Source organism: Aptenodytes forsteri, unplaced genomic scaffold, assembly GCF_000699145.1.
Source record: "Aptenodytes forsteri isolate BGI_AS27 unplaced genomic scaffold, ASM69914v1 Scaffold97, whole genome shotgun sequence".
Taxonomy (NCBI): domain Eukaryota; kingdom Metazoa; phylum Chordata; class Aves; order Sphenisciformes; family Spheniscidae; genus Aptenodytes; species Aptenodytes forsteri.
The window spans coordinates 3,085,654-3,101,337 of record NW_008795036.1 but is presented as its reverse complement, the minus strand read 5'-3'; the positions used below and the strand labels follow the sequence as shown (position 1 = coordinate 3,101,337).

The 15,684-nt window shown below is 44.3% G+C and overlaps 1 protein-coding gene across 2 annotated transcripts in view; it reads right to left on the bottom strand.

Moving 5' to 3' along the window:
* Nucleotides 1-15,684, bottom strand: part of ZNF516 (zinc finger protein 516) — a 61,358-nt gene that overhangs the window by 10,301 nt on the left and 35,373 nt on the right. For both annotated transcript variants that reach the window (XM_019471362.1, XM_009276671.2), the window contains exon 2: nucleotides 4,042-5,520. In XM_019471362.1, coding sequence (XP_019326907.1) covers nucleotides 4,042-5,520 — 1,479 coding nt within the window. The remainder of the gene's footprint in view (nucleotides 1-4,041; nucleotides 5,521-15,684) is intronic.

The following is a 15,684-nucleotide window of genomic DNA, read 5'->3' as shown; positions in this document are numbered from 1 at the left end:
TCCCCCCCGTTACAGCATTTAAAAAGAGCAAAATTGTGAACAAAAAAGTGGCAACAACCCTCCCTCCCCCCAGTTGAAAAATCAACTGCAGGATGCCAGAGGGCTCATCCAAAATACAGATGCTGTACGTGAAAATGAATGGAAAAGAAGACGGGCTGCCATTTACTCTGCTGGTATGGCACCAAGTGTCCTGCGATGGTTTTTACCACAACATATGTTGAAAAGAAATGCTTTTCACAAACTGAAAAAAAAAAAAAACCCAAACCATTCAGAAATTGTTTTCTTTTTTTATAATAGCACCTCCTGCAGATGGCAGCACAGTCTGTATAATGTAGCTGAACACACTTGCTCCCAACAATTAAGTTCCTGGCAGTCAAATGAGATCATAATTTAGGGGCAAATCCAGATCACGTATACACACACAAAAAACCCCAAAACCCCCCAAAAATCACATAAATTTCCATGAGAGCTTCACCGTACTATAATGAGATGGATTTGCCTTGTAAGGCAGTCAAGATTAAAGCAGATTTTCTTGTCTGTTAGTAGCATTTTCCCCTCACTGGCCAGAACTACAGCTGCACACTTGAAAGCAAAGCTGAGTGAAGCGTGTTGAGGGACCAGACGTGGCCTTTGCCAGACCGCTGTGCCAGCCACCAGACAGGCAGGGACAGGCAGGGCAGGGCTCTGCTACTGGCAGAGCGGCTCCCGTGGAGCCTGGGAGACCTGGGTTCCTGCCACCTCTGGAAAGACATTTAATCTCTCTGTACCCCAAGTCTCCCTCTGTGAAAGGTGAATACGCTTGTCTCAGCAGCCATTATGGGCCCGATCCGACAGCCTTCATGGAAACACTGCTCCCACCTGAGTCGTGCATGAAGCAGGTTGAGGATGCTATGGTAAGGCAACGTGCAACCCTGTGCAAATGCCAAAGGTGAGCGGGTTAGGACTTTCATCTAACCCCTCCCTGGCACTCACTTTATCATAGTTATTTAAAAAACAGGTGGAAAAAATGGATTGCTTCCAGGTATATTTGCCATTGTTGCATTTCCTAAGGAGCACCATAAGGCTTTCATAGTTCAGAGCTTTGAGCTATGGGCATCACTGCCACAAGGCAATACCCCTATGAGTCATCACTCAGGTTATCCTTTACGTGAACAAAAGAGGGTGGATGACTACAGGTGTTACCAAATTAAGGTAAATGAACGTGACTATCTGAATAGGGACATGGTTTAGTGGGCATGGTGGTGTTGGGTTGACGGTTGGACTCGATGATCTTAGAGGTCTTTTCCAACCTCAATGATTCTATGATTCTATGATTCTATGAATGGGAGCTCCTGCGAAACCAATGCTCAAAGCTGGTCTCAAAGGAGCCCCAGGGAAAGAGTGCACCTGCTGCCATAACCCATCCTTTCCTAATATGGCAATTCATGTAAATATCATGAATAAAATAAACAACCACTATTAAATATAACAGTAAGATTCTCTCTACAAGTGTTTGGGAAGATTGGGCAGTGTGAAACAAACCTAGCCTAAGCACACCAAGCTTTGTGTTTGCAGCTATATCACAACAGTAGGTACAACTCTCTTTTCCAAGGACACACTGGAACAGACACAAACGTAAAAGAAAGGATCCCAGAAATAAATCCAGTCACTCTAAGGGATGTTGAACACTGCCATACCACACACTAAAATATTCTACTACGATCCAAGATGAGGTAGTATACCAAACACCCAAGTAAAGCCTATCAGAAACATTCAATTGGGAAAAAAAACATGTGACAAACAGCATACCTAAGTGGGATTTTTGGTTGTTGGTTATGTCACGATTGCCATATTAAGAATTAATTGTACGATGCATATTGACTCAGAGGACTCAGTCTAGGGCCGTGTGTTATTTCAGACAAGGTTCATTTACCCTCCTCTATTCACAGTTGGTAGAATCTTGTTCCTTTTGCCTGCAGCAGCTTTTTATTTTAGTGCTATGAAAAACAGCCATCATACCAATTGGTTTGGAGAACCATCAACAACCTGGAAGTTGTATATAAAATAAAGACAAGCTACATAAAAAACAAAAGTTTCAAATTCTGAAAACTTGATTGCTGTAAAACACTTGGAATGAAAGAAGAGATTTCAAAGCAGAGATGGGCACTAAATAACTCCCAGTTAAAGTGTCTCTGGAAATCACTGCCCAGCAAAAACATTTTGGCAGTAAAATCCCTCTTTTAAAAAGCAGGTAAATAGAGACCTCCTTGGAAACCCTGCCCCTACTTTACTTTGCCCCAACGGTCCTTATGGTTTTTCAGGTGCCCGCATTCACTAAGTCAGCTTCTAGCTCCCGGCTTTTACTGTTTCCCTCCATCCCTCTGGGAGCTCACTGGATCAGTAAGATTTTTCTAAGCAGGGTGACACAATGTAGTATTAAATAACATCAGGGAGGGCACCCACGTGAAGGTACCCCAAGTTGATGGTGGAACAATTAACTGGTATTTAGAGCAGGAAGCAGGCAGGGAGAAACTTCAGGCAACATTCCTAGGCACTGGAATGGCAAAAGCAAAGTTGGCTGGACAAAAACAGGAACACTGACCCTGCAGTTTTAGAAACCGAGCATGTCCTCCTCTGCTTCCTTAACAAAAACCAGGAGCCTGATGTTAGTTGCAACAATCACGCGGGCTCTAACCACCTGCAAAATAATCTACTCAATAGTAATAAATAACAGTCGACTCCTACGCAGCATTACTTTTTAAATGATTGAGCAAAACTGACAATGGAGTGGCTAGAAGGTGCACCTCATGGACTATTTCAGATAGATTTTGTCTTCTCCAAAAGGTCTTCCACCAAGACCTGACCAAATACTATGGCTCCTTCCTTGCCTCACAGCTGCCAGAGTGGTCAACTAGCACACACTTTCTGGGCACTAGATCGTAGCTGTCCTTAGACTACCAGCTTCCAAATGTCCTGGGTTTTGTCTCACTTGCAAAATGGGGTCACAAGCTCCATTTCACACATGCTTTTGACAAAACAGAGAGCATTATGTCAGGTGAGGACACTAGAACACCGGTCTGGAATGTGTGTTCTTTCCACATGGAGTTCAGTTCTTGCACAACTTCTACTAAGAGAAGAAGCGTGTAAAAAAAATGGGATGGTTTACAAATGGTGGCAGCTGGGACTATGGCTCCCATTCTCCCCCCTCCCACAAACACCTACCTCAAGAGTAATAAATCAGTGTGATTTTCAGTTTCCACTGAGACAAACTAATTCTGGCAGATAGTCAGAAGTGTATGGTTTCAAATGCAAATACAAAGGTTTCTTTCTTTTTACGTGGCAGTTGACTGGCAAGAGACAGAAGCAGAGCTCTGATACTTTTTTTAGTCCCTGAACTTTTAAACTGGCTATTTGCACAACTGCCTTTCCTGCTTATGTGAATTAGCAAGCACATATTCAGCCCTACCTCTTTTTAATTATAAACATACAAACAGATCAAAAGAATCATTTGAAAAATACCATAGCGGTCTTTGATATGGACAAGGAAGATCTTAAGACTTTTGTCAAGAAAGACAAAGGACACTGACAAGTAATTATCTCTCTCTGTTGTTAGAAGACTTGTTTGCAGACAAAATTGAACAAAACCTCCAAAATAACATCACAGATAAGCCCAGAGGATGTTTATTTTGCCCGAAGCGAAAAAGATTATGATGTGTGCCAGCACCAGCATATCAGGGGGATCTTCGTGTGACAGCACATCTGTGTAACTTTAGCCTGCTTGAAGCGAGGGGACAAAGGAACAGTAATACTCCAGGTGGAACCAGATACATTTAACCTGCGACAGAAGTGTCACACAGTGCACGAGGGGGGATGCTGCAATGTTAGAGATTGGTAAACAAACCTATTCAAGCCTATCCAGAAATGATAAAAACAATGAACTTGTAATCCCAACCGTTAAAGGGAGAGAAGGAAGAAACTGTGAAACAGCGTGTCGTAGCTCCGAACGAAGCAGGAACAAGCAAGCCCCGTCCTCAGCTACGAAAGGGCTTGTGAAAACCTTACCTGCGTGATCCAGGACAGGGCTGTTGGCACCGCAGGTTTGGTACAACGAAGCAAGGTCCTTTGGAATGTATGTTTTGAAGATATTTAAAATGTCCAAATGTTTCTCATGCCCGTCTGATCCCGGATCCTGTTTGCTGGAGTGTAAAGCCGGAGAAACTCCCGCGGTGCTAGGCTGGGGCTGCAGCAGTGGACTCACTCGTGCTACCGCTGTGCAGTTTGCCAATGTCCTCATCTCATTCCCAGCCTTCACGTGAGACTCCCTCTGAGGCACCAATGGCTCTTCGTGTTTAGTGTACTGCTCGCTTTTACACAGAGGATGATACTGCGGCGGTGGGTTGAATTTGGCCTTCATGGAGTCGGACGCACAGTGCTTACCTGGAGGGGCAAAACTAGTACTTCCTTGGGGAACCACGTACCTTTCCACTTGCTTGCTGTTGGTGGGCTGTGTGCTAGGCCTGGATATGACCGTCTGAGTAGGCGTTATGCTTCTGCTATAGGCTCCCATTTGCATAAGTTTGGAATTGGCTTCATATTTACTTTTTTGTTGTGCTGCTATACTGTATTGCTCCTGGGAATGGTTTAACTTGGGCTGTCTGTACCCATCCAGAGCTGATAAGCGTGGACCACAGTGGCCGAAGGCGTGACCGTCCTTTGACTGATGCGTACTCCCGGACTTCGCAGTCATCCCAACAGAAAGAGAGCTGCTTTTGGACCCTAGCAATGCACCTGGCACTTGAGTGCGCGTAAATCTGGCAACAGGCAAAGGCTGGCATTCCTTACCGCCAAGAACAGGAGGGGGGCCAGTACGCCCACTCCTCGCCAGAAAGACCAGGTTGTTTTTAATACTCTTGAATCCGTTCTGTTGAACCCAAGGGGGGACCATCGAGTTACAGCTGATTTTGTGCAAAATTCTTTTGTGCATCCACAGGACTTCAGGGTAGTAGGTCTTGTGACTGCAGAAAGGACACGGGTAGACAATTAAAGCAGCCTGCAAGGATGTATTTGGATTTTTATTGCATGAATTATCCCTCGTTGATTTTTCACTCAAATCGAGTGGAGCTACCTCTTGAGCTTCAGCACCTTTTTCTATCAGAGGATGCTCCCTGTTTAGGCCTAGCAAATTTTCTCTAGTGCGACTAGCCTGCACTTCAAGTGATGTTTTCAAGTCCATGACCATGGTTGAAGACGTCTGGCCCACACCTGAAGCAAAGCCAGCAATGCGACTGGAGCAAGGAAGCCCTTGGCTGTGGTGAAATGCTGGCATCTTTATGTCTGCAGAACTTTTTAGATCTTGGTATTTTGAAAAGGGCTCCTTGATGACACTCTCCAGTGCCGACACCAGGGCAGGAATCTCTGGTTTAGATTCCCTGGCCTCATTTTCTCTGGTGGTGCGGCTTCCCAACTTTGGGAGTTCATCCAACTGAGATGTTACCATTGGGGTTTCCTCTTCAGAAAAGTTGCAGTGGTATGGCTTTTCATCTGAATGGGACAAACAAAAAAACATCATTGTCATTTTATGCAGAAAGGAGCCCAAAAGACAGAGCAAAATTCAAGATTAGAGTAAGATAGCAGGAGAAAAGCAAACTTTGGTATTAGTATCGTAATGACATGCTACAGACTAAATGTACTGTATAAGCAAGAAAATCTTGAAATAAGACACAACAGTTCCATTTACTTTTAAAGATGACTGCGAAGTCTGGATAAACTCTCTAATGCTGTATGTTCGTGACATTTTGAAGAAAGAACAATTCAATAATGTACCCATCTTAACATTCTGGGACTGTAAGAAAAATAAACAAATATGCAACCATTTAATGCTTTAACAAAAGCAAAGATAATGGAGCCAGATAAGACTGACCTAGTTAAAGGTCTGTCAGCGTTTCCATTACAAGCCCCTATTTTCAAAGGGTTTATAACTCAGCAATAAAAATTGGCTCCACACGGAAACCAAGCATATACGCAGGTACAGCATACAGAATAAATTGCTCACTTAAGAGGGACTTTTGCAGTGGCCAAGTATAAAAGATGAGTTATGGAGGATGTAAATTTTGAATTTTCCATCCGTTAGTTTAAAGGAGATACGTTTTTTTTTTAACATACTTTTACATTCGAGTCAAACTTTAGGAAAATTTTATGACTGCTCGATCCACTGAGAGATAAGGAATTCAGCATTTTCAGCCATTTAGATTACAGAATTCAAACCAGACTTTCGATTCTTCCCATTTTCTTCTTCACTTCTCAGCTCTCCAGAGTAAATTTATCTACCTAACACATGTCCTGGAAAGGGAACATACTGGGCAGTAATTAAAGCCATCTAGGGGGAAAGAGAAGAGTAGGATTTGTTTTGCTGGGAGCATGGCTACCTCTGCCCGCTCTCCCGATGCTGATCTCTCAGAGCCGCTGATGAAGCCGTTGAATCCCTCCAAATCAGTTCACAAATCAATTCCACAGAGATTTTCATCACAGCAGTAATGCTTACTGCACTGAATCCATTTAACATGTAACTGAATTGAATCATCTGACAAACTTTCAGTTTCAATTAACATGCAGCTAATGAGCCACTGCCAGGCAAGTGTAAGGAGACCATGCTCCATCTAAAATGTCACCAGTCCAAAGTGATCACTGTATCCATAGGAGGGGTGAGAATGGAAAAGGAGTGAACTGCTCTAGAGCTGCATATCCTCTCACATTAACTCATAAAAGCCAGCACTTCAGAAAATCAAGTGCTGTTCATTAGTGCAGTGCAACGCCACAGGCATTATTCTGCACGACGCAATGGAAGAAGCATGTCTTCGGCTGGAGTTTCACTGCAAATAAAGTCTACATAGCCTCGCCTTCAATTCAAGCAAAAAATTGTTAAGCTTTTGTTTAATTTGACGTAATTAGGTTAAAAATAGCCCATAGATTTGCAGCCTTGCAGGACTGAGTGCTCACTCTGCTAAGATCATTTTCCTTTCAAACACTCTAAGCGGGTAAATTCAGAGGGGAAGAAACCCCACAACCTAGAAACTTGTTTTTCCTGTGTTGCAGGGGGCAAGGCTTTGGAAAAGCACATGCCCAGCACTACTAGCCAAATTTACAGTTTGAAACAAAGACACTGCATGCAGCAGTGAAATCTGACACTGCACATCTGTGTTATTTTCAAAGCACATCTGTCAAAGCCCAAAATATTCGTGCTCTTAAATAAGATTTTAAGGCTTCTCTTTACGATCACAAGGAGTGGCTCCTTTGATCATCATAGTAAATAATAAAGCAAAGCAAAAACAAATCATTCGGTCGTAGCAGTACTCAGCAGAGACTGAACTGACCTACTGGCTACACTGAGCAGAGCGGGCAGAGGAGGGAGGTGGGGGACCACCGCCAGTCCTGCTCTCAGGGCCTGCAGAGCCGGGAGGCTCCAGCCATTCCTTGGCCCACCTGCGCAGCCGTGGTGAAGGGGCGCACTGGCAGATGTCCCCAAGTCCCAGAGGTTGCTCTGCGTACCTCAGACACTCCTTGATGCTTTCTGACTTGGTCAAAATCTACGTACCGCGCTGTTTCAGCAAAAAGGACAAAGTCGAACAGACTGTGAGGTGGCATGGGTTAGGTCTGGGCTTGGTCTTTAGGTCTGGACTGTTTTGTTATGTCTTAGACTGTTCAGTTTAGGTCTGAAAAGTCCAGACCCCCTGGGGGGGGGGGGAAGAGGAGATAGCAGAGAGACAGACCACAGTCCCGTGTGCCCCAATAACTGCGGGTATAAAGCCTGGGACTGCAAACCTAGAGGTGACTACAGTCCTTTTAGTCCTATTGCTTTAGTGCAGCCATCAAAGAAAAAGGGATTTTCCAGGTGGAAAATGTAGCACAGAGTAGGAAAACGATGAAGGCATTTCTGAGGTGTATCTAGGCCTGCAGTTGCCACAATGCTGAAGGCATACGCTGTCAGTATAATATATGAAAATTTGTAACATTATTGCAAAACATGGCTTCTAACGTATCTTCATAGCGTCTTGCTAGATTCAATTCTTCTGATATCTCACATGAACAGTACTGAACATACTAGGAATAATTTTAAAAGCTTAGATCAGGAGCCTCAATAGCAGTATTTATGTTAACTGCCCAAGCTGCACTTCTAGGAAAAAAAAAAAAAAAACAACACCCCAAAAAAACCCCCACAGCCCTACCCTCCTTCCTCAAGGTTTGGACAGATATGCTTTTCACCTGCAGGCCAACTCACACTTCTTCACCAGCACAAAGCACAGCCTAAGCTTTTCCCTAGCCCCATCCTGCTCTCCAGCAGGCACCCGACACTCCAGATACCAACACCCAGGCTGAACCGCTGCCACGTGCCATCCTCCCCATCATGGGTGGTGCTCCAGGCTGGGCTGCAAGCAGGTAGCAAAAGCCAGGGGGAAAGAAGGGGAGCAGGCAAGAGCAAGAGGAGATGGTATGCAACCCAATAATATAGGCAGAGCCTTTTTAGAAAAATAGATTAAATTTATTTCTGCCTGCTCCCAGCCGCTTGCCCCAGCTGAAAAGGGGTACTAACAATCCTTTTAAATCACTGGTATAAAATATTGCTCTAACCAGCGCAGTGCAGGCATTACTGTCACCAGAAACTTTCGAGATTTTATTATGGCCAGGTCAAAGCAAAAAGCCATGAATGGGATGCCTTTGGAATGATCTCCAGGGACTATAACTCACATTCCTCATTGAAAGAGTTCTTGGCTAAGCACGCTCTCACTTTTTATCCTAGTCCCTGTCATCTCCTCACATTTGTCTCAATTCCTTTGTTTCTTACCCAAAACAGCTGTTTACCTGTTGTACTTAAGAGTGAGAAAGGTCCTTTTACCACATCCCTGAAGTGTTACAGTTTTTCTGTGTCACGGATACCCAGCCAACAGCTGAAGCAGAGGAATTTTACAAGGTGCCCAGCTAGGAGGTGGCTGCTGATGCCATCTCATGCCTTCAGTTTGGCCATAGCTTCAAATATCAATGGCATCGCAGGCCACGGGACAGCAAAGCAGGACAGCGCGAAGCACATCTATATGGGAAGCCATGGTCTAGAAACACAGGAACATTCATGGATTCGACCAGTTCTTCAGAAATATATCTAATTGCCGTCACTTAGTTACATGTCTTACGCAGGCAGATAAAAGTGACTCCCCTTCTCCCCACACACACATATCCACCTTCTCTCTTTCTCCCCCTCACATGCATGAACTCCACTTGTTTCCTCCCCACCTCTGTTTCTCCACAAAACCAAATTTCAGAACGGGACGCACAGCTGTTTTAATTCACAAGGCTTCCTATAAAGTAAACCAGGCTACAAGCCTCAGGACAATGAAACCGTGATTTCTATTCGGAAGAACAGAACTGGCTAGAAATTGGCCCCTTTTCTGGCTAGCATTACAGCACTAGGAATCGAAGGGAAAGGAGCAGATGTAACGTGTTTCATTTTTAGTAAAAATTTGATAGTGATTTGCACTTTGAGATGAATGCTGTGGCTCGATTTGAAAACTGGCTGCAAATAAATCATGATAAAAGCAAAGGATAACATTGGAAGAAGGTGCAATATTGCAAAGTCCTGTATTAGGTCCTGTTTCACTTGGTATTTTCTTTAATGATCCAGAAGAGACTCTAGACAGCATGCTAACTGAAATCTCCAGGAAATATCACATTTGGAGGAGCTGCAAAAATAACGGGGACAAGGAAATAACGCACAGGGACTTAGAGAGAATAGAAATGCAGTCTGAAAATTATCAAATGAGATTCATTCTGGAAAAAAAGCAGGCTAAGACAAGTGAAGGGAAACGATCCAAAAAAACCCATGCAGTGGGAGGGCGAAATCTGGGAAGCAGCAATGTTGAAAATAACAGATGTTACAATAGACGGCAAGTTAAATATGAGTGTACTAGGTGAGGTTCCTCAGCTTAGCTTTCACAAATAAAAGTATGCATTATAAGAATAAAACTACCCCTCTGAAGAAGACACTTACATGATAGCCATGCTGGTTGCATTATTTTTTTATATATATATACACACATATATAAAAAACAAAATATATATACCATAGTAACGGGCACTACATAAAAGCCCACAGTAAGCACAATACAATGGGATACGGCAGGGGAAAAAAGGCAGAAAGCAGGTTTGCAGCAGAAAATCAAGCTCTTTTATCCTGTGAGAGGAAGGTCCAACAAAAATACTCCATGCCCCCAGAATATCTGTGCAGATCTGCAAATATGGACAAGTCAGGAGGAGTTCAGAGAACTGCAACAGAAAAGCAACTGACCAGAAAATAAAGATGAAGAGTTAAGTGTCCCTCACATAGCTGAGGGAAGATGGGAGGGTGACAGGCCAAAGCCTGCAGCCTCCCCAGGAGCGCCAAGCTCCAAAAGAGAGAATTACGTCATCCTGAGCACTGGAGTCTATCACAACAATCAGATATAATTGCATGCAGGAAAACTCACGATGAACAGAAAAAAAAGCGCCAATTATGTGTATTTGCAGCTTGCAGAATAAATGTCAAGGGAAGAGGTGGAGTATCACTTGGACTGTAAAACCTGTATGGACAAAACACGGATTATCAACGCATGATAAAAATCCATCCTTTCCACGGGGAGGCAGAAAGCATGACTTACTCCTTCCCTTCACTCTACCAGCGCAGCAAACCAAAACCCCTCGTAAGCTAATATCCACACACTACAACTGCATTGCAGACGTATGCCAAAACCAGCCTTCCTTTCATACTAATTCCCTATGTGGTTAGCTAAGGAAAGGACTCCTGGAGCATTCAACGGTGTGCCCGTGACCCTCCTGAGCAGCAGGTTTATCATCTGAGCGTAGGTCAGGCTGTTCAAAGAGACCCGGTATTTGTTGTGCAGAGGATGATTTGTCTTACACCAGCCACGCCCCCCCGTTCTAGCTGCCTGCGTGTCTAGTTTTTATACTCCACATCCACCACCTCCCCTGCTTTCTGCTCCGGCTGCGTCTCTCAGCAGATCCCCAATGTGGTGGCAAAGTGGGCGTGAGGTGAGAGACAACTCCTACAAACCCTCTTAGGTTTTCTTACAGCACAAGGCCACGTGCCGCAATGAGATACTGGGAAGCAAAAGATACGCTGTTTTGATACGAGATCCAGTTTCTCATCTGCAAAGCTCATCTTGCTTTACACATTGTTAGATGTTTTCAGACACAGCTACACCAGCTCCCCAATAATTCAGAAAAAGAGATGACCAAGGATTAGACTGGAGTACTCAGTACCGCAGGATGGGGCAGGCTAGCAGGTAAGAGGGTGATACCGAAGGGTAGAAAGCACACGATCAACTAATATCCCTGCTTCCTCTTGGACTGATTTTAGAATTGACGGTGAGTGCTTTTGGCTGAGGCTTGAGGTTTTTAACAGGGCAGAAACCCAACACAGCTCTTGAGACAGAGATGCTGGCTGATACAGATGGTTTATCAGTCAGCCAGCTCACCCCGCCCTGCAGAGGTTTCACTTTGGCTATGCAAGGGGGAAAGGGGAGTAACGCCGTCCTGCGCCACAGCCCAGGAGCGCACAGAAAACAAGTCCCAGGTGCCCCAAGAAGTCCTGCCTTCGTCTGGTCATGAGCGAGGTGTTTCTGGTTTATACCTGTTGTGGTTTAACCCCAGTCGGCAACTAAGCACCACACAGCCGCTCGTTCACTCGCCCCCGGTGGGACAGGGGAGAGATTCGAGGGGATCTTACGAAGCAAAACAAGGAATTTATTCACTACTTCCCATCAGCAGGCAGGTGTTCAGCCATCTCCAGGAAAGCAGGGCTCCATCACGCGGAACGGTTACCTGGGAAGACAAACGCCACCACTCCGAATGTCCCCCCCTTCCTTCTTCTTCCCCCAGCCTTATATACTGAGCATGACGTCATATGGTGTGGAATATCCCTTTGGTCAGTTGGGGTCAGCTGTCCCGGCTGTGCCCCCTCCCAACTTCTTGTGCCCCCCCAGCCTACTCGCTGGGGGGGTGGGGTGAGAAGCAGAAAAGGCCTTGACTCTGTGTAAGCACTGCTCAGCAATAACGAAAAGATCCCTGTATTATCAACGCTGTTTCCAGCACAAATCCAAAACAGAGCCCCATACTAGCTACCATGAAGAAAATTAACTCTGTCCCAGCCAAAACCAGCACAATACCACACTGCTTTTCCTTATTACTTTTCAGCATGGTTTTTTTCCTATTTTTGTTGTGGCTAGATGTTGGGGAGTTGCATTTTCACTTCCATGCGATCAGCTATATATTTCTAACACTATACTTCCATCCTTAGCAAATAAACGCAGATCATGGGTTTACCAATCAGAACTAGCAGCTCTTTGGTATACTTTGCGTTCATGGTCCCCATTCTCCTTTTCTACATCTAAACCTTGTAGTTCCTAAAATGACTTCTCATTGACTTTTTAATCTCACAGCCGACAATTTCAGGACAAGGATGCATGATGGCAACTGTCAGTTTTCAACCAAGTATTTCTTGGGAAAGGATGCCAACTACAATAAAGCACGATCTCACAAGAAGAGAGAGAAGAACTGCAGTTTTGTATTCCTGGTTTTTGGGAGTGGGCCCCAGGAATTGGAAATTATCTGACCAAAGCAATTTCAATTCTTTTAGGCACCTCACAGTAACGAAATTTAGGGTTTTTTCCTTCCACTCTTTTCTTCCCAAAAGGTACTACCATTGTTGCCACGATGATTAAATTACTAATGCTTGGAGTCCTAAATTCAACTTTTTTTATGACCATGCTATATTTCAGCTGTTTTTCTCACACGTTTATTTTCAGGCTTCCCTCTATTCCTGGAACAACAATGTACGGATTTACTCCAAAGTCCCGTTTGCTTCATTTCACTAACTTTACCCTCTGCAATTTCTAACTTTACCCGCAAGTTACCTTTTACCCTCGCTATTGAACGCTTAAAACATCGTGTCGCCATGCCCCGAGTGTACAAATAGCTGAAGGGCCCCATTATATTGTTCGCCTCCTTCCCTCTGCAGAACTGGGGGACACTGCAGGGGATGAAAGCAGGACAGGCCAGCCGAGCGAGCACACCGCTCCTAACACTCCCCAGTCTCCATTTGACTAATCTCTCTGGCGTTGTCTGGGAGGACACCTGCTGCTTGTGAAAACAAAACCCACTGAGCTCTTACAATCCGGGCAGCAAAAAACATGAATAGGCAACCATCAAACTAATTCAATAAAGTTTGTTCATTTCTGGACTGCACATGTTGAGGTTTTTGAATTATTTTAGATTATTATTGTTATTATCATCAGAGATACTGATTGCATTAGTTTTGCATTTTTGAAACTCTGAAAGGTCACTGAAGTGATTGGGGGAAAAACACAAAAATTTTAGTTGATTAAATTTGAAACTTAACCTTTTAAGATGAGTGAAATCTGAGTCTGAGAACAGTTATGGTATAGCACACAAAAGATCCCTTTCTATAAAGTATTCCCTAGCTCAGTAAAATTACAAATTCCTTTGCACAGCAGAAACGATTTAGAGTTATGTCACACTTCAAGGATCACTTTTTTTTTTTTTTTTTAAAAAGGGGGGGGAAGTCTTGAAACCATCCCCCATCCACACAGCCACAGATGCAAACGCCAGCAGGGTTATTGGAATTTCAAGCACAATCAGCAAATAGGCACCAACAAAGTAACTGAGGAACTAGGTGGGAAAGAGTATCAGGTCCAAAACCTGCCAGGCTGAAGTGCACATTGTTAGGTACCAGAGGCATGATGAAAAACAAGCCTGAAAGTTCACTGTAAACTTTTTCTTTCCAGCTACTTGTATATAAGTTTTCCTTAAAGAGTATTTGGCTTTGTTGTTATCTAGGGCACCGATGCTACAAGCCTCCCAAAGGCCAGCTGGCTGCAAGAGCAGCTCCATGTGCAAATTACTCCACTCTCCCCTCGCGTAGTATCTTTTCATCACCCTCAGCTTCGCACAGGTACACATCAAGTGCTGAAGCCCAAATGCAAGCTCTCTTCTAGCGCCAGGTGCTTTGGGATCTGTCTCCAAGGTATCAGCCCTTCCAGAGTCAACACAGACTTTATTTGAAGGTGAGGGAAGGAAAACATCCACAGCAGAGCACGTAAAGAAGTGAAAGTGCACGTGTGGGTGAAACGGCTGCTGCTGGCAGCGTGCCACAGACATGACATTTCCAGTGTTCATCACGTCTCTCTGTACCTCCTCAGTGGGATTTTTTTTGTAAGTCATTATATACATGATGCATAGGAATTCTGGGCAGCGGCAGAGCTAATGATGACTTACCAATCCTTTCACCTCCATATTTCTCACAGAGGTCCATGAGGGTAATCTCTGTCCAGCAGCAGAGGAAATACCCCACAAAATAACATGTACTTATCTGCAGGCGAAGCTGTAGCTCCTGTTACCAGAGTATTTCCGAGTGCCTTCTTCACCCTTCATCCACACTAGCTTGACCCAAGGGTAGTTAAGACTTCAGTGGGGCTTTTGCCAGTTGAGAAGAAAGCTTGTCCTTTAAATAAAGAGCTGAGGGGAGGTGACACCGGTCTGTCCAGCCTCACACAGCAAGGCTGCAACTAACGCATCCAATCCCCATGTTGTTGCTGCATCCCCAGCACGGCCCCTTCTGGGATGGGGGACTGGACTTCCCGATCACGCCCCACAGCCCCTCTTTGCCCTGTGAGCTTCACGAGCATCCCGGTGTCTTCCCATTTCAAGCAGAGCTGCTCTAGCTACAGCTGGACAAAGCACAGTGCCGAGAAACCAAAGTGAGTTGTCCACATTACGCATGGCTTTTGCAACTCTGTCCCCACCTCACAAAACTTCAAACCTGCTTCTCTTCCTTTAGGAAACGTAACGCCAAAGTGCACAGGTGGATACAGAGGAAAGGGTCCATCACTCCCACTCACAGACCAAACCAGAGCGAAGGCACTGCATTGGCTTAAAAAGTACAGGCACCTTCACAGTCCCACATCACCGTCTGGATCCTGGAAGGTGGTGAGGGAATGGTAAGTACTTATCTATAAATTACAGGTAAAATAGAGGGAGAGATGAATACGTACACAGGACCAATACAAAAACACTTGCAGGGACTGCTTGCCAAAATCAAAACTGTACAATTTGGCAATGCCTTAAATGTTGCTGCTCATAATATACTTAAAGAAAATTATGGGGTATAAAACCCCTGGAATGCTCTGCAAAATTAGGAAGTGATTAGGCCAGATGATACCAATTTGACTTTAACACAGCTTTGTCGTAATTCCAGAGTTAATAGCAACACTGTATGAACTGGTCCAAAATCTAAGCAGAGTACTTCCAGTATGCTCTGTAGCTGCTAGGCATTTCTGCATGTGTGGCCCTGCCTGTTGTTTGGTGTAGGTAGATGGAGGAAAAAGAAAGGGCATACGACGATTAACACAGCAGGATACATAATTAAATTTGAGAGGACTGGATTTGAGTAGGGGGTGTTGTGTTTTTTGGTTTTTGGGTTGGTTTTTTGGTTTTTGTTTTTTTTTTTTAGTTTAAGGCACAGAAAGAGAAGTGCAATTGGTTTTAATGCATCAAAACTACTTCCAGAGGACACAGAAAATTATGACTCAGAATTTTTTTTTTTTTTTTTAGTTTAAGGCACAGAGAAGTCAGCCGCCCTCTCCA